We start from the raw sequence: 27827 nt of genomic DNA, 5'->3' as shown, positions 1-27827 counted from the left end.
GGAGGGGTTGCCCCCCCCCCCTACCTGAAAATCCTGGCTCCGCCATTGAGCTGGGGAACGATTTCTAAAACTAAACTCTTTTATTTTACCAGGTTAAGGCCCACTGAGCTACTAGTTCTTGTTCAGAAGCGACCTGGCCAACACATGATGGCGTGGGACTTTATAGAAGCCAAATACTCGCACGTTGACTCTAAACGTGGAGGGGGAAACCGGGGGAATCGGAGATCACCGGGAGAGAGACACCCAAACATACAGCAAGCGTCAGGGTCGGGATCGGAATCGAACCCACGACCTCCTGTAAACCAGGCAAGGTAGATAATATCTCGCGAGCGTGGCGCCCCATACTTTTGACCACACTTTAACAAAGACAGCCTTAACAGGCTTTATGGGCAAGTGCTGTTAGCGAGCACCTATTAAGGCCGGCACATTACACGAGGGGGTGGGTGGCCAGCACACTCTCGATCGGCTTTATCTTCCCAGTGGCGATGTTTACATACTGCGACAGGTACTCATTTGAGGCGTAGTCGGTTCAGATAATCGTCACTGGTGTTGGCCTTGAGCAGGATTCAAACTCGGGTTGCCGGGTTCGTCGAGCTAACCACTGCGCCACCGCTCCGCGCTCTCACGCGCGTGCGCACTCCAGACCCCTGTCACTTATATTGGGAGGGGCCAAACGGCCAGCAACAAACAACACGACTGAAGAGTAAATTAATTGAAGGAGTTAACACCTTGTCCTGCGGAGGGAGCTGGTACGTTGGGTTGCTCGGTCAATGGTCAGAGTCAACGGCGACGTGCTGTATTCCGACTGTGAGGGCGGTCACAAGCCGGCGTGAGCAGGTGAAACGTTGAGTTTTATAAGGGCACCACGGGGTGACCAGCCCCTCCCCACCCAGCCCCACCTCTCCCACACCCAGCCCCACCCTCCCCACCCAGCCACTCCCCACCCTCCCCTCCCCACCCAGCCCCACCTCTCCCACACCCAGCCCCACCCTCCCCACCCAGCCCCTCCCCACCCTCCCCACCCAGCCCCCTCCCCACCCTCCCCTCCCCACCCAGCCCCACCCTCTCCACCCAGCCCCTCCCCACCCTCCCCTCCCCACCCAGTCCCTCTCCACCCTCCCCTCTCCACCCAGCCCCACCCCTCCCATTTTTGGATGCACGACGGACGGACGGACACACTACTCCCTGTGGGCTGGTGTAACCAGGAGGTTCCTACCAGTAATATGATTATTGAATTGAGGTTGTAAGAACTCTAGAAAAGAGACGGTGGGAGGGAATGTCAAAGTCGAGCAGTGTGAGTTTATTTGATTTGGTGCACGGATTATCGAGTTGAGCAAGTTTCCCGGCTAGGACAAAGACAGCAAGGAAAGTGCTGTGATATGGAGTGCGGTGACGCAAACCCGTCAGTGTCTGATATACCGAGTCATTAACGTGGGTGGACGAATCAATGAGTGATGTTCGTGGGAACAGTAACCATGGTAGCAGCGATAGAAGAGTGATATGGGGGCGACTGACTCCTGGAGTAGATTACTGGATCATCGGTTACCCTGATTGCCGTACGTTGAATCTGCGTGCGTGCAGGGCGGATCGGATGGGAACGAGACGGGAATTTTCCTCCTCGCTGGAGGACGCCTGCATCTCGGCGTGGTCAAGGAAGTGTTCGCGCTGCGTGTCGTCGAGATTCAAGCTGGTGGGTACCACAGGACACCGACGCTCCCATACAGACACAGAGATAAAGATCCCCCGTGTAGCCTTAACAGGCTGTTGGGGCAAGTGCTGTTAGCGAGCACCTATGAAGGCCGGCACGGCACACGAGCGGGTGGGTGGTAGGGCTGAACGATTTGGAGAAAATATCTAATTGCGATTTGATTTGCGATGACATTTTTAAAAGTCAAGCTTGAATTCAATATTCACTGTGTAATAGATTTAAAACATGTGATGGAGCATTACCCACATGATATCATCAAAATATGAACTGCTCTATATATTCTAATGCAAGGATGAGAACTTAAAAGATATTAATTGCTTCCAACATGTATTTATTAAAATGTTTTAATTAAAATAGAACGATAAAACATAGAACAATTGTTAAGTTAAATAAATAAAGTTATAATAACACAAAAAATAAAACTATTCCAATTAGAAAGTAAGAGGACTTTTCAAATCGCAAAAATTGCAGCCTTTGCGATTTGCTAATCGCATTGTTTCAAATTCCGATTTGAAATCGATTAATTGTTCAGCCCGAGTGGGTGATCAACACTACGCCCGGCCGCATTTGGAGATAAGATTACCATTTCTGAGGTACAATACAAATTGTGACCTATCATGCAAAGATGAATATTCGCCGAGGAGAGAACTACGTGTGCATAACACAACTGATAAAAACACGTGACTTTTAATGCCCTTTAACCCGCGACCCCGATTAGCCCGGTTGACTACGTACGGTGAGAAAGAGTTTCAACATACGTAATACATAAAATGTAGACTGAATGACGATTCCTCATGAACTGGTTACACAAGTCTCTTTTCCACGAGGCGATCTTAATATGCTCTTATCTGATTAAGCACAGGACGGGGGAATTACCGTAATTCGACTGTACATTCGGTCAACGGTATGTGGAAGCTGCCTGTAATCAATGCGAAATCTCTAGGTAACGAGATTAGCCTCGAAATCGTTACAGTTCACGCATTCTGCATAAGTGGGTGTAGAAGCGATACGAAATAACCGATGGAATAACTCAACAATGTCTCCAATCGATGGGTCTGGTTGTGAGGAATGGGTGTTAAAGTTACCGGTCACCTGCCACGATGTTAAATGGCGCGTTAAACGCGTGCACACTCGACGATTTGATTTGTTCGGCTCTACGAGGTGGTGGAGGGTATTAACGACACAAATCTGGCCGGAATGTTTCCGTGTCCTAACGAGAAAAAAAAAGATTATAAATCATAACATTGGGCGCCCAAAAACCTGCGTGTTCACATACATATATGTTTCTGTTATAATATACAGTGATGGCTTTTTAGTGTGTGTGCAGTCTTTGGTGAGCGGGCTGAGACCATGAACTTAATAGACTTGAGAATCTGGTACTGGTAGGGACGGCTTGGTTACACCAGCCCACAGGGGAATATTGTGTCCGTCCGTCCGTCCGTCGTGCAGGGAGGGGCTGGGTGGGGAGGGAGGGGCTGAGTGGGGAGGGTGGGGAGGGGCTGGGTGGGGAGGAGCTGGGTGGGGAGGGTGGAGAGGGGCTGGGTGGGGAGGGTAGGGCTGGGCTGGGTGGGGGTGGGAGGGGTGGGGCTGGGTGGGGAGGGGAGGGGCTGGTCACCCCGTGGTGCCCTTATAAAACTCAACGTTTAACCTACTCACGCCGGCTTGTGCCCGCCCTCACAGTCGGGCAAATTTGCGGAATCCACCACGCCGCCGTTGACCCTGGCCATTGACCGAGCAACCCAACGTTCCTACCAGCTCCCTCCGCAGGACAATGTGTTTTAATCATAGGCGGCTGCCTGGATGCAAAACCTAGCAAACCTCAGCAGTGCCGGTTCCAACACTGACTCGTGACAACAACAGGGTCTCACCTCTGACTGCAGCCGCCTTAACACAGCGACTCTCGCGGAACGAATTAGCGGCCGGCTCGACGCGTAAAAGTTCGCGCTGTGAGCGTGGGAAAGACAGCGCTCATACCCAGGCAGGGATGTGCACAAGGCGAGTCCTGCGAACAGAAATCGACAGCCGGTCCCGTGGTGGCTATGCACGCCTGTAATCCAGCACGGTGGGAGGCGAGGAACGATGGATCGAATGACAAATGTTGCGAAACTCCCTCCCCGTGGGGTGTCGAGGAAGTGCCATAACCTGGCTTGCCAGCGGAATGTAGTCCAGCCGAGTGTGTGGACTGATTGCCTCCTCGCATGCGTGCGCCTGTAGGTGATCCGGTTTCCTCCCGCATGTATAATAAACAACATCTTAGTACATTGAGAACTGCAGAGCGACTGTTGGTGGGGCCGGCTCACAGCCTGGCTCCAGCCTTTTAGCACGTGTCTCTGGTTCCTTCGGCGATTGTGAGAGGCAATTTCCATGCACGACGACGCTATAAAAAAAAATGCCAGATTATTTTTCCGTTAAGATGTCGGATCAGCCGCGGCAGCATCCCGGGGCAAGATCCCAAACAACCCCCTAAGCCGATAAGCACTGTATTTCAGGCGCTGTCTCAGAAATTAGACCATCCAGTTCTCCGTATGCAAAAGAGGCTGTCATGGGACTTCACTTACGCGTAATCCCGTACAGGCACCTGGAGGACGTAAGTGGCTCGGGGTAAATGGGGGTAGCCCCACCTTGAGAGACCCCCATTCGTTTGGTATTTTATTGATACTCACCAAAGAAAATACATTGAATGATTTAAAAATAAAAATATGAATCTTTCTTTAGACTGGGAGGAATCCGATGAGATATGAAGCTGTTTTTCATAGATATCCAGTATGGACGGGTGAGCAACAGTCACCTAATCTAGGGCCCTATTTACAAACGAGTGGAAATTTGGGACCATCTTTACCAGTTTCTAGATCCGCCTCTGCGTTGCTGTCAGGGCAAAACGCATTTTAGTGCAAGTTTTAGGCAACTTTTTAATAATTTGGCCAGTTTTCTGCAGTCGCCTAAAAGCAGAAACATTGCAAACGAAATCTTGATTTGAAGCTTTCGTGACTGCAGTAATCCATACTCGTTGGTTCTTTCGCTAAAGTCATGTAGATAAAAAAAATATTAATAGATCACGACGTCTCGATCGCAACACAAGCGACTTGACACAACCTCTCTAAATTCCATAAAATGTCACATGGTAGATAAAAGGGTCAAACGCATTTCATCCACTTTTTCTGGTTACTATCAAAAGTTGTGGCATGGAGGTGGAGGAGTGGGGCGACATCTAAATGTCATTGAATGGTTATTCACATAATAAACTTAGTTGTTTAATACAACTTTCAATATTGCTAATCTCAAAGCACTGTACATCACAGATTTAAAAAAATGTGTTTGTCATAAAAATACTGACCAGTAAAACCCCCATCACGATACAGTTAGACCAAAAAAAACCATAGGCAACTATCGGTGTATCCCACGGAAGCTACTATAAAAACTGTCAAACATATGTAGTGACATAGAATTGGTCACTACGGTGCCGAGCGTCAGTTACTGACAGACAACTGGGAGTGTAGTAGCCCTCTGTGCCAGAAGGGCATGCAATGTCAGGGAACGGGTCTCTAGGGGGCGAAGTTCTGGTGGCTGGCAACGAGGGGGAACCTGAGGACGTAGCAGCCCGGTTGGCTGGCAAAGGGCACGTGATAGGCCAGGGGAAGGAAAGGTGACAGAAGGGACACGTGGGGTATGACCCAGAACCTTCTGGTAGGTTCCAGAAGGGGGCGTGGCCGAGGGCGGAGCCAGCCACGCTGGGGGGCATAAAAGAGAGGTCACGAGGCTGGGTCGGGGCTGTCTGCTGGAATGGAGTCCTCCGTGCTGCGCCTTCGGTCTTTGTGCTCGGCATAATGGGTCAGGCAGTGTGGCGACTGTCCTGAGCCGGTCTATGTAGTCATCCCCTTGTGGTCCATAGAATAAACGTGTTGTCCACTGAGTTAGTGTGTGTCTCTCAGTGAACCCACCACACATATATACGGCACGTTCTCCATGAAATATATTGCAATCAGCAAGAAAAAGCTATTGAAGAATGCCTCATTTGCTGGGATCGCTTGAGTGTGCGGTGACTTTGGCAACACCGTGATAGTGCCTCTACTATTCGGTGTGAATGGTTAAAACAAAATGTATGCATTCATCAGGCAGTCGGCGCCCAACGCGTGACCTCTTGCGACAGCATTTGTGTAAACCGCTCTTGCTGCCATGCACCGGCGTCTCGAGTGATTTGTTTGATCCACGAAACACGCATGCATTTGGTGCGTACCGTATTGTGAATCAATGCATCAGTAACTCAACAAACCCCGTTGTGTTTGCGTGTGGAACTCTGCTCCCCCCTTGCTGAACATTCAACAGGCGAGACGTGGATGATCATCGGTGGGGATGAGAACAACTTGATCCCGCTGACCTTTGACCCGGGTGCAGAGGTTGTGGTGCGGGAGGGTAGGAGACGGGTCTGGCACGGGACGGTCACGGCACGCAACGCAGATGACGCGAGCTCCGAGGCATAAGAAGAAACCCCTGAACCAGGCTACGAAGAATCCAGGACATGGGAAGCAGAAGACAACCACGAATGTGGGGAAAACGACACGTGAAAGCATTGTCTTGAGTGGTGTCTTGGAAAGCCAGGACAGGTGGCAACCCTCGCCTGTGTATGCACCGTCATTCTCACAAAGGGTAATCCTTTGCCACATTGGATCACCTATAACAATAAACACACGGCCATAGCCACAGCACTTAAAATGTAGGTTTTCGTAGCCATCATGATCCATGTTATTTGGGTTTAATCCCCATCCTTTAATTCCGAGTTCACTACCCGATGAAGCTCGAATCAGTTTGAATCAAACATCGTCGTGCGTTAAGTCTGGAGCCACCAGTGGAGCTTTATTGATAAGAATAATTTTCTCAATGCATTGCCACGTATTAATATCTTTGTAGACGTGACAATTGTCAGGTAGTAGACACGAAATTCGGCAAACACAATTACTACGTGGTGTCTCACCGTAAAAACAAATATGGATCAACATTGGTAACCCAGTGGTCGGCGTTTGCCTATACTTTGTAGCTGCACTTATTGCAGCATCGTCGCAAAATTACGAATAGCTACACAGCGCTTCTTGCTTTCAATTGGATAAATTATTCCTGTTACATGGCTTTGGTTGAATAAATTCCATCAATAAAATATACGTAAAAAGTACTCTTTTTTTAAATACCCCTGATACAAGTAGCCAGGAGACGTGTAATTATTGCATTTTATTAACGGGACGCATGTACGCGGTTGAGGGCAGGAACAAAATATATGCATTAAAACAATACGAGCAATATTTACAAAAGTCCTTGAATTAAAAACGGGAGATGTCTTTATTTGTATTTAGGGGCACCTGGTTTTGGGGGACTGACCAGACCACATTCAAATTAAAGGATCTGGCCCAGATGCCCCTCGATACCGTCAATATTAGGAACGTTGGTGCTTGTGTCATGGACGACACGCGCGTGTATTCATTTAAACTGTACAGCAAATATATGTCCCTTAAGCGATGCAAAATCGATTAATGCAGTCGTTCGTTACTCAAGTAACAAACATAAATCGTCGCACCAATAGGGGATGGGACTATTGGGGGGGTATAAATGAGGACTTACTAGCTCGAATATCAAACTGCCCAAAACCAAATAGCGTATGGCCATTATCACCAAGAATGTGTCCGGCCTTGTACAATCCAAGCCAATCACGGTTGACCCTACAAAGAGCTTGGATGAGTGACCATCACACACAGGTTGACAAGCTACAGAGGTACACATTGTGGGCAGCAGAGGGCAGTACAGCAAAAGCCATTGCTGTACTATACTTCTATGCTCCCGCCTTCACCAATCCCGCAGTGGCCAGCATGGTGAAATATGGCCAAATTACTTCCATGGCTAGCACGGTGCGGGGAGGCCCTCATCCAGCAGCGGATTGACAAGCGGGTAGTACGTGTACATATCAGTGCCACTGGGCCAATTTCGCCATGGTGGGACCAGCAGTGCCACTGTAATTGACTTCCCCAGGGTGGGACCACGCAAACGAGATCTCGGGTAGTTACGCAGACATATGCATTCAGCCGACCGCACTTTCGATTAGCGCGGTTGGCTACATAGTGCGAAAGACGTTCAACATACAAACGTGGTTGCACTGCGTACACTCCTTATATACCAGGTGGAAAAGGCATCTGCACCTTAAAAGCATTTGCCTTATGCAAAGTCCTATGAAATCCATTCACGCGAAATACGATTTCCAATTGAAATGCAAATACATGGTATGCGACACTACAAAAATGCTGAAGTATATATATGTACACATTGTATGCAACACTATATCTATGGGCTAAATTATAGTTTCGCAGAACATTCATCTATACCCGTATAAGAGTGAATTATGGAAAACAAATTAAAGTTTAGGTAAATACGGCACTACAAAACAAAAAGCACAATTTCCATTTTATAAAACGCACTTCCCTCGTGCCACCGCCCCTGGGCACAAGTATGGAGTACGTGTTCATTTCCGGAGTGTCTTATAATGTGGAGAATAGGGCCAAGTGTAAATTGCACACTCCTCAGTGTGCATTATATCAACGGTTTTCGCGTGAAAGCAGAACACGACGCTTTCAATCACAAAAATATACATTGTACAACCAGGTCAACACAATTGTGACACACTGCAGGATTGGGCACAGGGGAGAAGGGAGAGGAGACCGAGAGAAGATTGTGAACGAAGGGGACGAGAAGGAGGGGACATGATGAGAGATGAGAGAGAAGAGATGAGGTGGGGAAAGGCCATAGAAGAGGTTTAAAGACGAGCATCGGGTATTTGAAAAGACAGCGGTGTAGTGAATGGGAAAGCCAGTGGAGTTGGAGGAGGAGAGGTGAAGTGTGAGAGTTAAAGGGGAGATTGAGAAAAACTCGTGCAGAAGCATTCTCAATTCGTTGGAGGGGAGTGGGGGGCAGAGGCAGGGATACCAAGAAAAAGAGAATTGCAGATGGTTAAGAAGATCAGAGCATGAAACTGAAATTTGGCGGCATAAATTATTTTCCTGATTCTTGATATGCAGCAATGAAATAGGCACCGGCTAGTTAGCGGGCATTGGTCTGCAATTAGAGAGGCAATGTTGTTTTGTGGGCATCCCAACGAAGGAATTTGCGAGCAATTTATCGAATTTGGCCAATTTAGACTTCGACCTCAGCAAACGCGGCCTACCGTTTCAAAGGTGACGGGATATTTTAACGTCCAACGCAAAAGCAGGCGGCGCTTATTTTGACAGTTAAATACACCCGCAGCAATTAACCAGGTCGGCGAACTCGTGCGGCAAACGTGCCACCGCCGACGTCGTCCCGGAACATCAGGGAGCCTTGGGAGGCCGGGGCTACGAAGCCGCACGTGGTGCGTTTGGCGACGCACGTCAATTGTTTGAGAAGGACTTTTTGATGAGGACGCAGCCGTGGCGGTAGAGGGCGCAGGGCAGCCCGGACTGCAGCGTCCAGGTGTTCTTCTCCAGGTCCAGCACCTCCAGGTTGCCCAGCGCGGGGCCCTCGGGGCTCACGAGGCCCCCCGTCGCGTAGATCCTGTTTCCGCGCACGACCGCCCTGGGGATAAACGATAAGAAACATCACATTGCGGTGAACGCTCCAAGACTTGCAATTCACGGGTCGCTGGTTCGATTTAATCTCCATACCGTGGCAGTTGAAACAATGGGGCAAAGTTTCTGAAATCTCCCTGCATCTCTCCACCCGGCAGTGTAAATGATTACACCGCAGGTGGGCAAGTTGCGTGTTTTGGAGTAAAGTGTGGGTACTGCCGCCTTTTCCAAGACGTCTGGCTAGCGTGGAAGACTAGGCCAAACACAGTCTACAGCAGTGGTTCCCAACCCTATCAATGCTCAGCGTTTTTTCGCTTACTTCCATTCACCAAAAACATAGTTTTTCTAAATTGAAACTTACCTGTAAGCACTACGACATGTCAGTTAACATGCCATAAAAAGTAATACTTTGCTCTAAATAGCTGTGGAATGGGCAAATTATAAAATATCACCCAGAGTATCTGCAACAGTTCTGCGGACCACTGTCCAAGGCCTTGCGGAGGAGCACAAGTGAGTGGCCATGATCCACAGGTTGGGATACACAGCTCACAGGTTAGGAACCAATAAGTATAACCCGTAAAAACAAAGTTTTTCACTATAAATCTTTTATATGCGTGGCGGCTAGAGTCCTCTCGTCCTCTGGCTTGAGATGGCTGCCACCTATGGGTCAGATGATTGCATTGCACCATTAAGCAATTGGTAATTAAATAAAATATTTTTGTCCTAAAAAGTGTAAAATTTAGGAAATTTTTTGTAACGAAAATAAATTGTCACGCACAACGAGTCTGTGTGGAAAATGTCAGCTCGATTGGATCACGGCAAGTGGGTTAAACGACCGAAAGATTTGCACGGTCCTAAGCAAGCAAGCGAACTTAATATAAAGGATTTAAAAATGGCCACAAACTAAAAAGGCCGTACACATTGCAATGGGGGAGAGCATAAAACAAATAGTGTTTGGGATGGGAACACACGAGCTAACCCAATGCTTGCCCTGCTTATAACCCGAATGAACTAGCCAACCAGCCACCATCACCAGCTCTAACAATTATCTTAATAACCTTAACTACCTAAACCCTTAATCTAGTCAATTATCCATCCAGCCAAGAGTAACAGCCATCCAACTGAGCCTAACTCTACAAAGGTCCATCCTGCCCCCTTTACACTCGTGGTGCAGATGACAACAGCCTACTTTTGGCCCCCACCCTGTCGACGGGAAACCTTCGCAACCAACTCCATCGCTTCGGTGACCAATCCTGCCGTCTGGACCATCTCCCGGGTAAGGGCGGCGAGAATTGTGGGTGGTGGTTGCCGCGGAAACGCACCCGCAGCACTGCCGGGTGTAGTTGAGCGTGGGACCCGACTTGATGTTTTCCTTCTCGGGGTCGTAGATGGTGGTGGTGCGCGAGAACGCCCCCCCCAGGATGTAAATCAGCCCGTTGAACACCACAGCCGGCGCATACTTGTTGTCTGCAAGGGGCACAAGGGGTTAGGCGTTCAAATAGCTGAAGGTTGAGCGGGCAACTTAAAATAGGATGCAACAAAAAATTATGCTGTTGTTTTTTTTTATTCCTGGATCTTGTCCTGAAGATGTTTGGCGTAATTTCGAGCGAAACATCATACCTTATTGCTAAATTTCGCTGTAAGATATTCCTCTGAAACTTACCGACGAGCTGAATATCAATAACAATTGGGGCATGCAACGCTTGTACATGTGACACATTTGTTTGGTTGTCTGTCGGGTGGTGGAGGGTCTTATGACAAAAATTTGGCCAGATCATTCGGTGGCTTTACCCAAAAATTAATTATGAATCATAATGATTGTGAAAAGCAAAGTGTTAAGGTAACAAAATACATAAATAGCAGTTCTAGACAAGAACCTCAGCCATGTCGTTCAATACCTGTTACGGTGCATGAGCAGATAAGACTGTGAATTTACACATCCATTTAAAGAAAGTATTATGAGGTTCGCACCTGGGTTACAAAGGAAAAATATCGCAATAAACAAATAAATAATATAACTGAGAACGTGATCATACACTTTCCTTTCATTACTCTTTGGTTCTTTCGGTAAAGTCACGTAGAAGGGAAATAATAAAATAATAATACAAATAATAAAACAATATTTTTTATGTTTAATTTTTTATTAATAAAATAAAAATTTTTTTATTATGTTTTATTTTTATTATTTTATTATTTCCCTTCTACGTGACTTTTTCCGAAAGAACCAAGAATATGAATCCCTGCAGTCACGAAAGCTTTAAATCAAAATTACATTTCCTTTCATTGGCAACCTTGTTAACTGCAAGTCCACATTTTATGCCCCTGTCCAAATTGCCAAAAATGCCACCCGATCCAATCAGACCCCAGGAAGCTAAGCTGCGCTGAGCCTGGTAGCACTTGGATGAGTGACCGCCACGCACAAAAAAATTGTTGTTGGAGGCAATTGCGGACAGCAGAAGACAGTACAGAGAAATCACTTTTACTGGTAGGAACCTCCTGGTTACACCAGCCCACAGGGGATTATTGTGTCCGTCCGTCCTGCAGGGAGGGGCTGGGTGGGGAGGGTGGAAAGGGTGGGGAGGGGCTGGGTGGGGAGAGGCTGGGTGGGGAGGGGCTGGTCACCCAGTGGTGCCCTTATAAAACTCAACGTTTAACCTACTCACGCCGGCTTGTGCCCGCCCTCACAGTCGGGCATATTTGCGGAATACACCACGCCGCCGTTGACCCTGGCCATTGACCGAGCAACCCAACGGTCCTACCAGCTCCCTCCGCAGGAATGTGTTCCCACCTTCCCTAACCCATGCTGACGCGCGAGGTGAAGGATATAATAAAATAACCCTCATAACTCTCAGGGTGTGGGAGGCCTTCATCCTACAGTGGACTGACAAGAATGTTTGTACGTGTGTGCACGTTTTTTTCTTTTTATTATGGTTACCGAGCAGAGGCTCAAAGGTCCAAACACAGCACTATTAAAGTTGCAATGGATAAGGGTTAATACATTTCTCGAATTGAGCAAGGTTAAATGAATATAAAGGAAAATAAAAATGTGTTGGAGGCGCCTGTTCGCGCTTGCCTTCACACTCGTCGGTGGCTTCCCATGCCTCTGAACGTATGGACATTGCGCGCGTTACAAATGTGTAACTTTACCTTTTAACTTGGTGGGAGGCACGATACGACGGGAGGGAATTCCGAAGTCGGGCATTAAAAGAAGTGTTTTGGACCTGCAGTGCGTGCGGTGGTTGAATGCGGTAAGGATGGGACAAATTTACATACGCTAGGCTAAGCGCACCTCCAATTGGCCACACCTCCTCCGATTAGCACGGTTGTCTACGTACGGTGCGAAAGAAAGTTCTACGTACGTACATACGTAACAAGTATAACCCGTAAAAACAAAGTTTTTCACTATAAATCCTTTATATGCGTGGCGGCTAGAGTCCTCTCGTCCTCTGGCTTGAGATGGCTGCCACCTATGGGTCAGATGATTGTCTGGCAGCATTAAACAATTGGTAATTAAATATTTAAAAAAATTTCCCTAAACAATTTTGGAAAAAAATTTTCACGAAAATGCATTGTCACGCACAACGAGTCTGTGTGCAAAATGTCAGCTCGATTGGATCACGGGAAGTGGGTTAAAAAACGACCGAAATATTTGCACAGTCCTAAGCAAGCAAGCGAACTTAATATAAAGGATTTAAAAAAAGTCAGACGCGGCGAGTAGCAAGCATCCTCCTGGCATGCTGTCGCGTCCCGCGCGTTCTCGGGACGAGTCCCTCACCAATCATGGGCGTCTCTATGAAGCTCCAGGAGTTGATGTGCGGCAGGAAGGACTGCATGACGTTGGCCGAGCGGCCCGCGTCGTTGATGCCGCCGAACATGTAGAGTCGCCCCCCGTAGGTGGCGGCCGCAGCCGAGTGGACGGCCCTGGGCATCGGTGACAAGGCCTCCCACTGGTTGGTCACCGTGTCCAGCCTGGAGACGGTGCGGTAAGCGAAACAAAAAACGTAAAAAATAAAACATCGTCATGGCCGAGTGAACCAGTCGATTAACTTTTCGAAACAATGCATCCGTACCAGAAGTACAGCGAAGGCACAGAATCAATGATAAATATGCAATACACTACACTAACTTAACATGCCTCATGAAAAATAGTTTTGGGAAATGCCCTTCTTAATGGCGCATGAGGTTATTTTTGTTGTTGTGCTTGTGCACCCACTGCTAACATAGTATTACCAAATAATCCGTTTAATTTTATAGGACACATAACTATCATGATCGTCATATCGAGAAATCCGATATCATTTCCTATCGAATGGTGAAACATTAAATCGTGGCAACCCTGATGATGAAACCAGTCGTAGTAGTAGTAGTAACAGTAGTTGTAGCAACAACAAAGGAGCATTGACCTCTCGCAGTGCGTGAGCGTGCTGGAGCTGCCCACGCCGCCCAGCGAGTAGAGCTTGCCATCGTACACCAGGCCGCTGTGTCGACCTCGGGCCATCGCCATGCGGGACACCAGGCCCCAGCTGTCGCTCATCACCGAGTAGCACCACACCTCACCCAGCGTCACGCCGTTCTCGATGCCGCCTGTCAATCACGTCAATTGCACTCGTTCAAACAAAGAGGAGACTTACTTATACGCTCGCAGGTCCACGTCTCTTGCCGTGGACCTGCCTTGCCTAGGGAAGGAGCATTTGAGATTGCTTCCCCTTGCCTTCCTCTAACCTATGAAGGCCGACACGGCACAAGGGAGGGAATTCCCACCCCCCCCCCCCACCAAGTCGGAGGGGGTGGGTGGCCAGCATTACGCCCTGCCGCCTTTATTTCCCTAGTGGCAATGTTTACACACCGCACCCGGTACTCATTTGAGGCTAAGTAGACCTAGGGGAGACCCAGGACCGGTTCAGAAATTCGTCACTGGTGTTGGCCATGAGCGGGAATCGAACTCGGGTCACCAGGTTCGTAGTGCGGCGCGCTCATCGCTACACCACCGCTCCCCACACTGTCACCTCCACCAGCATCATCATAATCAATTATAATTGTAATAAGAGATTATTTTACATGAACACATACATTTTTAAAAATGTATGTACCGCCCCTTTGTCAACCCACTGATGTGTTGTTCATGGGGGTTGTATGGACCATACTTCACCACGCTGGTCAGCGTGGGTTGGTGGTGTAGGTGTTCACGGCACTGTGCTAAAAAAACCCGATGACCTGGGTTGGATTCCTGACCACGGCTTTCAGCATATAGAACATACGAGGTCGAGCAACTTGATGCATCGGCACTAGCGTTGTGTTCGCCACGTGCGACGCATGAGGATGCTGACCGGTCAGGTAGATATTGTCGCCGGCGCTGACGACGCAGTAGTGGTCGCGCTCAAAGAAGGGCAGGCTGGCGAGCGGGAACCACTTGTCAACCGCCGGGTTGTAGCAGGTGACGGCCGTGAGGCAGCGGTGGCTGGCGCCGTCAAAGCGTCGCCCGCCCACCAGCACGATCACCTCCGACACGCCTGCAACGCACAAAGATCTCACGTATAGCCTTAACAGACTGTTGGGGCAAGTGCTGTTAGTGAGCACCTATGAAGGCCGGAACGTTATTCGAGGGGGTGGTTGGCCAGCACCACGCCCGACCGCCTTTGTCTCCCGAGTCGACCTAGGGGATGCCCAGGATAGGTTCAGATAATAATCACCGGTGTGGGCCGTGAGCGGGAACGAAACTCGAGTTGCCGGGTTCGTAGTGCAGCGCGCTAACCGCTGCACTACCGCGCTAACCGCTGCACTACCACACACACACAGCGTTTCTGGCACTTCCGTTTCGTGACTCTGCCCGATGACCCAAGCGCTGAACTTTTCCAATTAAATGGATTAGGGAATGAGCAAGCAAGGTAGCCGGATGGGTCGGGGCGTCAGGATCAACGAGCTCACTGGCACCACCGTTGTCTAAGGTGGCGCCTTTTATCCCGATTGTGCGATTTCCCGCGTAATGTCAGTGCTGTGTTAGAGATCGGCTGGATGACGACCTCCCCACACCGTTTTGGCCGTACAGGTTGTTACCGGTTGCTGGTTAGTGCAGGTTGGTGCTGCAGTGGTCCACGTACTGTGCATACCAGTCCAGCAACGAGCGATTGATTCCCCTCCACATTTTTTGCAATATCCTGAACATTATTTTTGCCAATTAAACACTTCCATGGATTAAACACTTATACGCATTTTTCTTTCTCGTTTTGGGCTGCGTCTCCCTATAATGTTACACGTGAGTGGATGACAGGGAAGGCCGGGCAATAGGGTGTTGGATGGGTGGGCGGGTGGTGGTGGTGATGATGGAGGGGAGGAGAGGCGTGATAGGGAAGGAGGGGGAGGCAGCGCCAAAGGCCGTACCCGTAGCGGCGCGTGGCCGTGTACGCGCCGTCTGCATGTCCTGGCGCGAATCCGGCAACATGTGGTAGCGCTTAGCCTCGTTCACGAGCTCGCGGCAAGCCTCGGAGGAGCGCACGATGTCCTCGTTATCCACCGTGTTCAGCAGGAAGCTCGGGTGCAGGAACGGCAGCCGCACCACCGACAGCACCTCGGCGGCGTGCTGCGCACAGATTTCGTTCCGTATTAGAGTTTTATTTGGGTTAGATCGCGTGAATGTGTCGTTAAACCCGCCGCAACCCGACACAGCCACTTAGTAAGGTTTGCCATAAAAACACAGCATGCCAATACGTTACTCGTACAGCACACAGGTGTGTTGGAGAGTAAAGCCACAACATTTATAATCAGAGTACGACGTTTCGCCAGTAATTACGACTAGCATCATCAGGAGACAGCCATATTTGTGGAGACATCCTCCTGTTTCATTGTTAAATAGAGGGATAAATGTGATGTCGTTCGGCAAAACGTGCGTCAAACGAGGCCAGGACTTAATGTCTCCACGCCGCCTCTGGATATTTATGCCGCGGTCACGTTTCCGAAATTTTTATCGGCGTCATGGCCACGAGCAGTTTAACCGTTTGTGTTAGAAAGAATGGCCCAAGGAAGTTATTTTATTATCACGGAGATACCTCTGAGATCCCTTCAAGCTGCTTTTGATTTACATAATCAGGGGGCAGCATTTTACCACCCACCTGCTCTGCATATGTATTCGTTCGGCAACCGGAAGCCAATGCAGCTTGGGCGAGCATTGGACGGACACGGTCGGATCTTGCAGTACCCATCAAGGCACGTGCCAGTAACGATACGCACGAGAGCACAAAACAACAGAGCGGACGCTTCCAAACGCGGCCTCCATCACGGGGTAACGGGCGGGCACCTGCAAGCGGGCGCAGATGTCCTTGCGCACCCAACGGATGGCCAGGTCGTACACGAGCTCCTCCGTCTTGGCGTTGAGGTCGTCGTTGGAGAGCAGCGACACCAGCTGGGCGCACGACACGCTCAGCACCTCCTCGCGCATCGCCAGCTCGGGGAAGTTGGTGAGAACGAAGGCGCGTGCCCGTCTCTCCAGGTCGGCGCTGCCCAGCGCTTCAGCCATGGCGTACACACCCAGGCAGTTGCTGACGTTCAGCTGCTTCTCTGCGTCGTTCACAATGATGTGAAGTGAAAACAAAAAAGTGAAAAAAAAAATCGATGCATGCGTGATAATGCGACGCTGTCTAATGTGCTTTCACGCTCACAATGTTTTTAATAAGACGTATACGGATGCCAATAAGACATCCGGCAAGCGTAGAAGAGTGGGACAAAGACTTTCTAAGAGCGGTCTCTAGTGGAAGCCCTTCGTCAGTAGTCACGTGAGCAAGTAATTGAAAGGCTGAACTTTTACCTTTTACGGATGCTAATGTAAAGCTGTCGGTGCAAAATGCAACTTGCATATTTGCATATAGCCCTTTTTTGGCTCCGATTTGTCCGCAAGTTTTTAAAGTTTATCTAACGGCGGTCGTACCTAGGTAAGTAGTGCAGACGCGGCAGAAGGAGGCGATCTGCAGCGTGCGGGCGGCCTCTGCCAGGGGGCGGGCGTGAGCGATGCTCTCCGACACGCAGCGGCCCGTGTAAATAAACTCCAGCAGCATCTCCATCACCTGGGCACTCACGCCCTCGACATGCAGCTCGAGGGCCCGCAACTCTGGACCAGAGGGGGGGGGGACACCGCCCATGCCGGTCCCGCTGGTCGGGACGAAGGTGCCCGACTGTTCCAGCTGCGTTCTGCATTGGCAAAAGCAGCGCCAGGGAGAAGACGGTTACGCGCTTAAGTGCCGGTCGGTTAGATGATGGCGTGGCAGGCAAGATTCTCCGTCATTCCGCCGTGCTAATCGTCACTACTAACATCCTGGACCATTCTCCATCCACTAGCACGTGTAGTTCCGAACGGGCACGCAGGGAAATTCGAGCTGTAGCCGCTGACCGTTGGAACGGAAGCACATTCACACAAAACCAAACATTTTTAAATGCTGATGCGGGGTCCGTTTGCAGCTCGTATACCTACAATCATGTACGCTCGCACAAGCACATGATACACGTTGGGTCTCCTGGGCAGCGTGGCATCTGTGTAAAATGTGAAAATGCAGCAGACAAGTGTAGGCAAACAATCACTGTGTTCATTGTCCCATTCACTCAGCAACTGCCAGCTCGCTCTCCTATAAAGAACCAACATCCATTCACTGCCGCCGTCAATCAACAATCTCGAACGGAGCCAAACCATAGCACCTGCTAGGACAATGTCACGAACGCACCCAGTTTGCCGTAAACACATTTGGTGACCTCGCGTCGTTGCCGAGTTCTTCCTTGGGATTAAAAGCGATCGTTATTGTCTTGTGGACTTATTCGGAACCGTACTCTTAACCCGGCTTCTGCGGAAAGGGGGCAGGATTGGTGGTGGTGGCCATCGGCAAATTCAAATCGACAATTATTCGGCTCAACAAACTGTTTTGAATAATTCCACCTTGGAAGGATCTGCAAGCAAATGTCTTGGCACAGGGAAGTGGAAAGGCTTGCAAACAGGCACGGAGAAACACGACAACAAAATGGAAAAGCCTACAGAACATCAGACGAAAAGCACTCAACTATTGTACTAATTATGTTATTGGTCATTTGAATATATCTCGTCGTAGATGTTTTTCTTCCAGCGTAACACTTGTTCTGAATGAAAAATAATACTCTGTGAACAACGGACGTCAAAGAAGGACAAGTGGACGGGGACATTCCGCACAACACTCTGCGGAGCAAAATTATAAATCAATCATAGCGCAATGATTGATGAGAGAGAAACGAAGGAATACAAATGTAGATTATAACTGGGAAAGGGTAGTATGAACAGGAGAAGATCGATGACTTGTTGGTAGTTTTTTTTTTATATTTTCGCAAAGGAACGGGTAGAGTAGCGGGTAGGGAAGGAGGTGGTGGTGGGGGGAGACGATTGCGTTCGGCAAACCTTTTGATCAGTTCCTTGAAATAAGGAGAGCAGGAGGCTAGAACGTTACGGTGAGCATCCACGGACAGTCCACCCTGAACTATAAGTTTCACGTCAGTGAACTCTCTGTCATGCCGTTGCTGGTTCATTTCATTCAGCATTTCTGCAAGAAGTGGACACACAAACACAGCCAGGGGGAACAGCAACAAAAACAGAGGAAGGGGGGATAACACCAACAAAGTTATTTTTTTAACACTTCACAAAAACTTTGGATCCTGGCAGATGGAGTTTGATGCGTCGGAGTCAAGGGGGGTCTTGGGTGGGGTTGGACCAGCCAGGGCTCCCAATGGGGAACCGTCACCAACGGCCGAGCCTTTCGTCTCATCCGCACTCAAACCTGGGAAGCACACGCGCTCTCATCGCTCTCGCTGGGCAGCCGGGCAACCACCCACGACGTGTGGGTTCAACAAGCAGAGGGTGGGGGAAGGCGGGAGGTGGAAGAGGGTGTTGGAAATAGGAAGAAAAAATATGTCGGCTTCGAGTCTTGAGTCTGGACGAACCATGGATGCTGAGGAACCCAAGGCTGTTTCACTGTCAGAAACAAGCTCCGATCACAGACAGACACTGACTTCCTTTTCCTTGCCAATGTAAAGTTCTTCCTCCGAGCCGCCGTTAAAAATCGCAGTTTTATGCAGTACTTACTGCGGTGTATCACAGCTGCACTAACGCTGCTTGATTGACCTGTATAAACTATTAGGGACACTGACTGGACAGAATCACATTACTCTTTAGTGGTAGGCAGTCCATGTCCTGTTGAGAGAAAATAAAAAGGTCACGAAACAGAATATTTAAAAACTGTACATTTTACAATGGGTTTGACATATTTCAGACTATGAATGGTTATTTATTAAATTACTTTTAAATAATTCCAGCAAGTGGTTTAAAACGACATATAGGAATGGCCTAACACCTGATGATACTACACAATGATTCACGTGGTGGTGGGAGTCGTGGCGGAGCGGTTCCATCGTTAAGCGATCACCCCGGCAACAAAGGTTCCGGGCCACAGCTAAGATCAGTGACAAGTGCCATCCTAACTCGACTTGAGCCACCACCTTCACCACCTCACACAGTGTGGCGAAGTATAGTCAAACAACCCCCAAGACTGGCACGGCATGGGCAGGCATTCATCTAACAGTGGATTGAAAACCGTGGATTTACAAAGGACTGCGAACAACATTACCTTTCCCAAACACAAAACGAGATGTTACACGGCGTACTAAGTCGCGAGGTGACATCACACATGAGGTCGTCTGGAGGCGAGTGTGCCCATGTAATCTTCTTGGCCGAAAAGGCTTACCCATTATTGGCAAGCGTAGGGTAACCCTTTAATCAATATGGACAGTTTTCGAGATATTAAGTCTCGTATAGCAACACAACTTTTAACTAAAATGTTATTCATACTGGATCATCTTTACGGGAGTTATTGGGAACTGCCTACACAGACAGACCGAGACAGAGCGAATGCATACGCGCTTTCAACTTTAGTTGGAAAGTGTGAGCAAACAAAACTTTGCAGACAATACCTATGACATATACAATAGGAACACAAGAAGACAATTATTGTGCCAGTCGATGGGGGACAAAAACGAACAGGAGCTGCACACGATAGCAAGCAATTGACAAGCCATAACGGAGTGTATTGAAAAACGCCAATTATGATAAACGTTGAAAAAAAAAAAGATATGCTTAAAAGTTATAATTATCAACTACCATATTACGCATTACACTTTTATCACAATTGCAATCTATCACGAAAGAACATACTTTATGTACATGATACAATTTACTAAATGATAACCTCAATGATGACATCTGTTGCCAATTCCTGATCTGCCTAAGTTTGTTCACATCACTTTAGGTTCACTCTCAAAACATGTGTTTCGTCATTGCAGACACAACTACTGCTCAGTTGCTCGTGAAATCACTGCACAGGCAGTTGGTACATAGGATGACATAACTAACCTTTCGGGTGGTCAGGATCGCTGAACTCCATCTTCCCATCCCTCATTTCTTTTTTCATCTGCGGCAGCTGGAGACCCACGGTACCAGGGTTCTGGAGCATGCCATTTAGCGGCACACCGGCAATCATCGGCACCGCCGCATTCTGCTGCTGATGTAGCTGCTGCTGTAGCTGCTGCTGTTGCTGCTGCTGTTGCTGCTGTTGCTGCTGTTGCATGCTCATCATGAAATGGCCAGGTGGCGCCTGCTGTGCGAGATGTTGCAACAGAGGCTGGGCCACCTGGTTCATCGCCTGGGCAGCCTGGTTCATGGCCAGGCCCGTCGATGGCAACGAGAACATATTTGACGGGAAAGGCGAGCCAATCCCGTTTGTGCCGAGACCTGGCGCCAGCCCCGCTGTGGGTGGAACGGGAGGCACGGGCGGGGGAAACTGCATGAGACTCGAGGACGAGGCGAGCTGCATAAACGGCGTCGAGCTGAAGGCCGAGGATGCGCTGCTCGTTGAGAGGAAATTCGGCGGCAATGGCAAAAGCCCCTTCTGCTGCTGATTCGGCTGCGTGGACAGAGTCAAGCCAGGCCCCAGCAGGCGAACGGGAGGAACAGCTGTAATGTGCTGTGGCTGCTGCTGTGGCTGCTGCTGTGGCTGCTGCTGCTGCTGTGGCTGCTGCTTCTGCAGGAGAAGTGAGATCAGCTGCTGGTTGAAAGCGCTCTGGTTGGACGATGGGAAACCCTGAGCTGGTGGCTGGTTCAGTAGGGAGTTGTTGCTCTGGCCAAGCCCAAAGCTGTCCTGGGTGGAGGACCCACTTTGGTTCTGCAGCAGCCCTGACATCCAGGTTGGATCTGAGACAAAGGAGACACGAAACGTGTAGGATTTAAATGACACTTTCGCAAGCTGTTTTGTATTTTAATGTGTAGTGAGTTCAACTGAGTTGCAGACGTACTCTTGGATGCAACACATTTATTTAACACCAAAATACGGGGTAACTGTTCCTTAAAAGAACAACAACCTATGGTGGTGACATACCAGGCTAACTACACTAAATACAACGTAACTGGCTACTACGGACCGGGACCACAGCTCGGGTCCAGGTCCACGTGTTGGAGACTCGGTAGGACGTAGACGAAGGTTTCTTCAGGATGAACAACAGCGTCGGTCCCTCTGGGGGACCCGGCTTAGATCCTCTGCGGCGTGGCTGGCTCTGCCCTTGGCCACGCCCACCTTCCAAATTCATCGAGCTGGACCCAGACCACGTGACCACCCCTAGCCCCCACTTGGGGCTCCTTTGTAGACTTAACTGGTCACGTGTCCTCTTGGGTCAATCAGAGTGCCATGGCCTTTAGTAACCTCATTCCTACAGCCGGCACTCCCACACCCTATCCTGTAGGGCTGGCACTGCACGCCAGGCGTGGTGCCACCTAGGGATATCAACCAGTGCTCACCGAGCGCCTCTAGGGCCGGTACTACAACCACATCATAGCGGGGTCCACGATGTCGTTACATCGCACGCCGTGCCTCTCTAGGGCCGCCACTGTACAGTGACATCCCGTGATGTCACTACATATGTATCAAAATGTACTAATTTCTCTGGTCCATTGACAATTGTCCATGAAGTCTTTGACTGCAGCTCCTTGGCTACGGGTGGGTTGTAGGAGGGGTGAAATAGCTCGGGATGATCACATCAGCCCCTCGCTTTGGAATCCTCCCTCGTTACTCTCGCATTCCATTGGTCACCACGACGACGGACCCATCGCGGTGAGGTTTACATGAAATGCGTAAATAGTTATAATTTTGTCGATGGCCATGTCAATATGAGTTTGAAATGTTGATTGAAAGTTTTCTCGTTATGGTCAAGTGTGCAGGCATAGCATTACAATGACATCGCTTTATGGATGTGTTAAAATGTATTGGAGTTGCATTACTGCAGTGCCATAGCACACCTGACGGACTTGAAAGTGCTTTTTTTCCTTCATAAACAAAGCTCTAAACTAATCATAGACAGTTAAGGATACACGACCTTCGTATCTACAAGAGCTATTTGGTTCTGCTTTGCATACTGCATTTTACACCTACAGTTTACCAGTACAGCATATACTGCACGTCGCTGCTGACATATATGGTCACAGTCCAATTAAAATTGTAAACGGTGCGAAACAGGAAACGCATTGCTCATACCACTGCTGACAGAAGGGCCTTCAACTAGTGGGAGCCCTGGAGAGCCGAGCCCTCTCTAAAGGGTATTTTGGGAAACATCTTGAGAGGTGACAGTACACACACTTTACCCCACCACATGCAAACTGCCGATAAGACTGTGGTGTAACCATTTAGTGGGTGGACTTAGGTGGTGAGGGGAGGGGGCGAGATTTGATAGACTTTATATTGCTCAGTTTCAAATGCCAGGCTGGGAAATAGAAAATGTAACTTCAAGCGGTTAAACATGTCATATTTTTCATGTAAAGGAAACACGAGCATAATTATACTGATTCATCTAAATGTACCAATGGGGTCTACATGAGGGCATCTGTTTACGCTGACCTCTTTATCATTGACTGTCTCGTGCCACGTGGCAGGAGGCGTATATTAGGAGACTGGATCAGATGTCAGTCTCTGACGCAACCATAACAGGACACCAGGCACACGTTGACTAAACGCACTTACTGCTTTTCATTTGCTTAGACGGCGGCTCGTCCGTGTTCCAGGGAATGTTTCCAAACTGCATGCCATCAGGCAGCAGCTGCGATGGCTAGCCACGGAGTAAACAATGCACAAACACAGCACACATTGTAAGAGAAAAATATAATTAATGTAACCGTATTCTAAGAGACGAACCGGAAACTATTATGCACCACAAACTTGTGTCCAGTGTCAATAAAGTTATATAACGCTGGTATTGGATTATACGACACCTCTAAGTGCAATCGTCTCACATATACTTGTTTCCTTCGGTATCCCTCTCGTGTGTGAACATACTAAATAATTGACAAAATATTTACGAAGTAATCAGTTCATCAAAATACATTTTTTTTTAATTCCATTACCCGTCACATCAGTGCTTTGTAAAAAAAAATTCCAGAGTAATTGACCGCGCAATAAGCATATGTAATTTCCGTAATAATGTTTTGTGGTTCTGAGAGCATGTGCGCTCTAAGCATTACAGATTGTAAAGTTACCATGATCAGCACACTTATGGCAGACTGATGATGAGAGTATTTAAAACCTTTAAGTTATATTTATTCCTACTAAGAACTACATCACATCACACAAGACAACAAAATACAATTGCAAAGTTAGGCTAAACTGAGTGCGAAGAGTCGTATCGTGAAAAATTACAGGAACGTTGACCTTCTTTTGCACCGTACGTAGCCAACCATGTTAATCGGGAGGGGCGCGGGGGGAAGGACTACAAACTAAACACAGCAAGTTCTAAACGAATACGTTTTCAATCGAAATTTAAGAGTGTACAGCTCCAGTATAACGCGAGACCCACCCTACCCTGAAATGCACGTTGGACTGCGAGTTGAGCGAGTTGGTGGCGAGACTCTGTATGAGCTGAGCCCCGGCCGCATTGCCCACGGAGAAGTAGGACGACGCGGGAGTGGAGGCGAACGAGGACACGGAGCCCGCGAACCGCGAGCCACTGCCGACGACGTGGTTGCCCCCGCGGTCCCGTGAGCCTCTGGAGACGAAGTTTCTCTCGAACCTTCCGCCTTGCTGCCGTGACATGATCTCAGCTGCACCGCCTACGATGAAGAGTCGTGACCGTTATGACAATTGTTACCATCATAATTTTCATCATTAGTCAAACTTGTTCAACAAGAAGGTCTTAACTGGTTCAGAGTTTGCTTGCTTAAACAAATGTTGCCTTATAAAATCGGTCTGGAATACCAATAGGCCGATGGACTAAAACATTAAATTTACATGTGCAGACATAGAACTGAGTTCTGCTATTTATTTCTACTCGGTGCCCCACATAAACGCATGAGTTTTTATACTTTAATGCATTCACCTGATTAGCCGGTGCAATCCGTTACTTATTTCCCATTCATTTTCATGTATTCACCCACTAAACGCATTATCCCCTCCGGCTTGTTACCCTTGTTACCGTCACTGGAAATTTGCCATGCGTACAGGCCCGGTGGTTTGATACGCGGAACGCCTCCAGAGGGAGATCTCGATTTAAAAATCTATTTTTGAAGAGAGAATTGAATTACAGCATTCAATTTGGGCGAAGAGTTTACAAGCAGTTGTTAACAACCCGTGGATCACGCTGCACGAGAATGAAGAAGAAAACCCAAAGTTCGCACACCCGTTGGCAACTGTGCTGACATTCGTTCAGCCACTCCGGCGCGATGGATTAACAAGATTCACGATAACGATTACATAAAAATATCTATATCGATTTTTTATTACAATGTTATTATACAGCTTCGTGAGAACTCGTGAGACCGGGATAGACTCTGAGGCTCCACCTAAGAGAAACCTCACTACAGCAAATGCTGTCCTCGGGAATCACTAAGGTAACGGAGGTCCTGGAGTTATTATTTATTATTTATGCTGGAGGCATCCGAGAAGCTAGACAGCTCTTTTGTTCACAAATGTCCAGCAGGACTGTAGTACAGTAGAATGCATAATTTATCAAATGTATTATTAGTAGCGCTACTACCGATACCCCAAGTCCCAACGAAGGCCTCATATGTTCAGACGTGAGAAATAAAGCTGTCGGAAATGCATTCTCCATATACAAACATGCATTGAGATTATTTAGATTTTGCTTCTATAAATTAACCTTATGGCAGTACCCCCGGGGTACCATAGTGCCCCGGTTATCGCATAATGTCCGTGATGCAGTCATTTTTAGTTTTACTCTTAGTTCTTTCGGTAAAGTCACGTAGGTAAAAAATGAAATAAAAATTAATAAAAAATAAAAACAATAAAATCACGACGTTTCGGATTTTATTGTTTTTATTTTTTATTAATATTAATTTCATTTTTTACCTACGTGACTTTACCGAAAGAACTAAGAGTACGAATCCTTGCAGTCACGAAAGCTTCAAATCTAGAACCATTTTTAGTCTGTTGATGGTCGGCGATGTGGAAATCGACTCATCTCGACGAGCTGTACACGATGCACTATTCAAAGTTGAATTTTTCGATAACGGATTTTTTCTGCTTTTTGGCGAGCACTGATTTTGGATTGATTGGTACCCCAATCGCGGAATTAAGTACACCCCTGGAAAAAAAGTGTCCCAGAAATAAAATATTTAATTGTTTCGGCTATTTTGTATTATATGGTACCCCGGGGTACCGCCATAAAGATCAAATATCCAAATGATGGGCCACTTTGTTGAGCTATCATTTGTGGCTTCTGAAAAATAAGTTAACACCTGTTGGGAATGGTTTAGTTTTATTTGTCGGTGTTTGGGTGATTTGTTTACCTTTCTTGTACTTTGAACTATCATGTTTCGTACCGTTTGTTGTTGTAACGTTCTTACCCCGTGACCCCACTGGTCATCTGTGAAAAAGAGCTGTATTGCTCATCTGATTTCTCCACTATAAATATTGATTCTGACAATGGCACTGCTTCGATTATCGCTCACCTCTCCAGGAACGCATCTTGAGCACTAAACAAGGTCTGCCTGTATGAATTAACAGTCCTTCATCCAGCAGTAGCCTTCCAAAAGGTGTCTCATTATCAACTCCTCACGATTGGCCACAGCAAACTTTGTTTAATATAGATATTCGTTTGCGACCCCAACTTGGCACTGTATATGTTATAGCTACGAGAAAATCTGGACCAGAAACGTGAACCCCGAGACTGATTCAACAGATGGAACAAACGTTGAAAAGCGAGCAAAGAAGCACACTTGGGATTACACGACCAACACGAGAAACACGTGGCTTAGAGTACATGTGCAGGTGAGGCAATGCTAACTGCTTAAGTATGTAAGTGGGTTTGGGTAGTACCAGTATACGGCTCAATGCATGTATGTTGAACTTCCTTCTAGATTTAAAAGTGCACAGCTCCAGTGGCAAGAATGGATGGCGATACAACGCAGGAATAACTGAGTGGCGCGCAAAGGAGGTCGCGCACCGCGAGAGATGGAGCGAGATGAGATCGACTGCCGTGCAGGAGCGAGGGATGGAGAAGCATTCGGAAGGCCTTTGTCAAGCAATCGATTGATCGTTGCTGCTGCTGCTGCTGACCCACCGCTGAAACGCTGACAAGCATGATCAACTCCGAGCGCCTCTAATTGTGCGGTTAATTATAACGTTACCAATTATAATTATTCCTCACTTTTAGAAAAAATCACTGGGACCCATACACGGCAATCACAACACGTGGCGGCCTGCAGCACTCACCCACACTCCCGGCTCGACTAGATTCATCACAGGCAGCTACGCAAACGCGTGACATTCACCAACTCAACAGATTAAAAAAAAAGATTACCTTTGCAGGGTCGTTAGGAGAATCGTCGTAGGGATTACAAAGTCGTCAATTACGAACCAAAAGGATAAAAAAACACAAAGCGCCTACGACGTGATACGGACCCTATACCACCCAACCCCGACAATGGAGACAGTCAGCTGCGTGATGACGTAACGGTTACGTCATGTCACCACCCGCGCAGTAGCTCAACGCGTGACGTCATTACGCCGCCGCGTGTTTTTTCTTTACCGTGCGGTCGCGAAACGGTTCGGCGCGAATGACGTCATTGCGTAGCGTGCGACCCACTGCCGTGCAAAATGACGTCGCTGGCTTTGAGTGTAATCGATTTAAAGTCGATTCTCAACGTGATTCGACACGCGCATCGATTGTGGCGAGATTTTAATTTGAATTCGCTGCGTACGTGGTGGTGTGGCAGCGTCAACACGATTTGCCACGTTCAATACAATGCTGGATGAACGTCTTCCTCCCATACAATACATCCACCCAGCGAGTGGATTAATTTCATCGCTCCATCTCCTGCTCGAACCAATGCTGGTGAACTACCAGATGTTTATACTCTACGCAAAGGACCCTCTCTCTCTGTCTCTTAAACCCATTCCTGCGGAGGGAGCTGGTAGGAACGTTGGGTTGCTCGGTCAATGGCCAGGGTCAACGGCGGCGTGGTGTATTCCGCAAATATGGCCGACTGTGAG

At 48.2% G+C, this 27827-nt stretch overlaps 1 protein-coding gene and 1 long non-coding RNA gene across 2 annotated transcripts; one reads left to right on the top strand and one right to left on the bottom strand.

The window, feature by feature from the left end:
- Nucleotides 1–1545: 1545 nt before the first annotated feature.
- Nucleotides 1546–7399, top strand: LOC144732014 (uncharacterized). Its single transcript, XR_013588143.1, has 2 exons — nucleotides 1546–1690; nucleotides 6032–7399. It is a non-coding gene; the product is annotated as an uncharacterized LOC144732014 (long non-coding RNA).
- LOC144732002 (kelch-like protein 29) lies at nucleotides 6916–27295 on the bottom strand. Its single transcript, XM_078613187.1, has 13 exons — nucleotides 27136–27295; nucleotides 24180–24427; nucleotides 23346–23430; nucleotides 20693–21529; nucleotides 18689–18830; nucleotides 17204–17463; nucleotides 16577–16836; nucleotides 15664–15862; nucleotides 14613–14795; nucleotides 13689–13869; nucleotides 13061–13254; nucleotides 10608–10752; nucleotides 6916–9292 (listed from the first exon to the last, which is right to left on the bottom strand). Exons 2-13 carry the CDS (start codon nucleotides 24408–24410, stop codon nucleotides 9109–9111), a joined length of 2901 nt encoding a protein of 966 aa, XP_078469313.1. The 5' UTR covers nucleotides 24411–24427; nucleotides 27136–27295; the 3' UTR covers nucleotides 6916–9108.
- Between the last annotated feature and the right edge of the window lie 532 nt (nucleotides 27296–27827).

This window comes from Lampetra planeri, chromosome 2 (genome assembly GCF_965212315.1).
Source record: "Lampetra planeri chromosome 2, kcLamPlan1.2.h2, whole genome shotgun sequence".
NCBI classification, from domain to species: Eukaryota; Metazoa; Chordata; class Hyperoartia; order Petromyzontiformes; family Petromyzontidae; genus Lampetra; species Lampetra planeri.
This window is presented reverse-complemented; position numbering and strand designations above follow the sequence as displayed.

What these genes read in the sequence shown, in the direction of transcription:
- LOC144732002 (XM_078613187.1), bottom strand. Translation starts at nt 24,410, where the DNA reads ATGTCACGGCAGCAAGGCGGAAGGTTCGAGAGAAACTTCGTCTCCAGA. An exon ending in AGTCCAACGTGCATTTCAGG is followed by an intron (nt 23,431 to 24,179) that starts GTAGGGTGGGTC and finishes CTCCGTGGCTAG; the next exon opens with CCATCGCAGCTGCTGCCTGA. An exon ending in ACGCTCACGCACTGCGAGAG is followed by an intron (nt 13,255 to 13,688) that starts GTCAATGCTCCT and finishes CACCGTCTCCAG; the next exon opens with GCTGGACACGGTGACCAACC.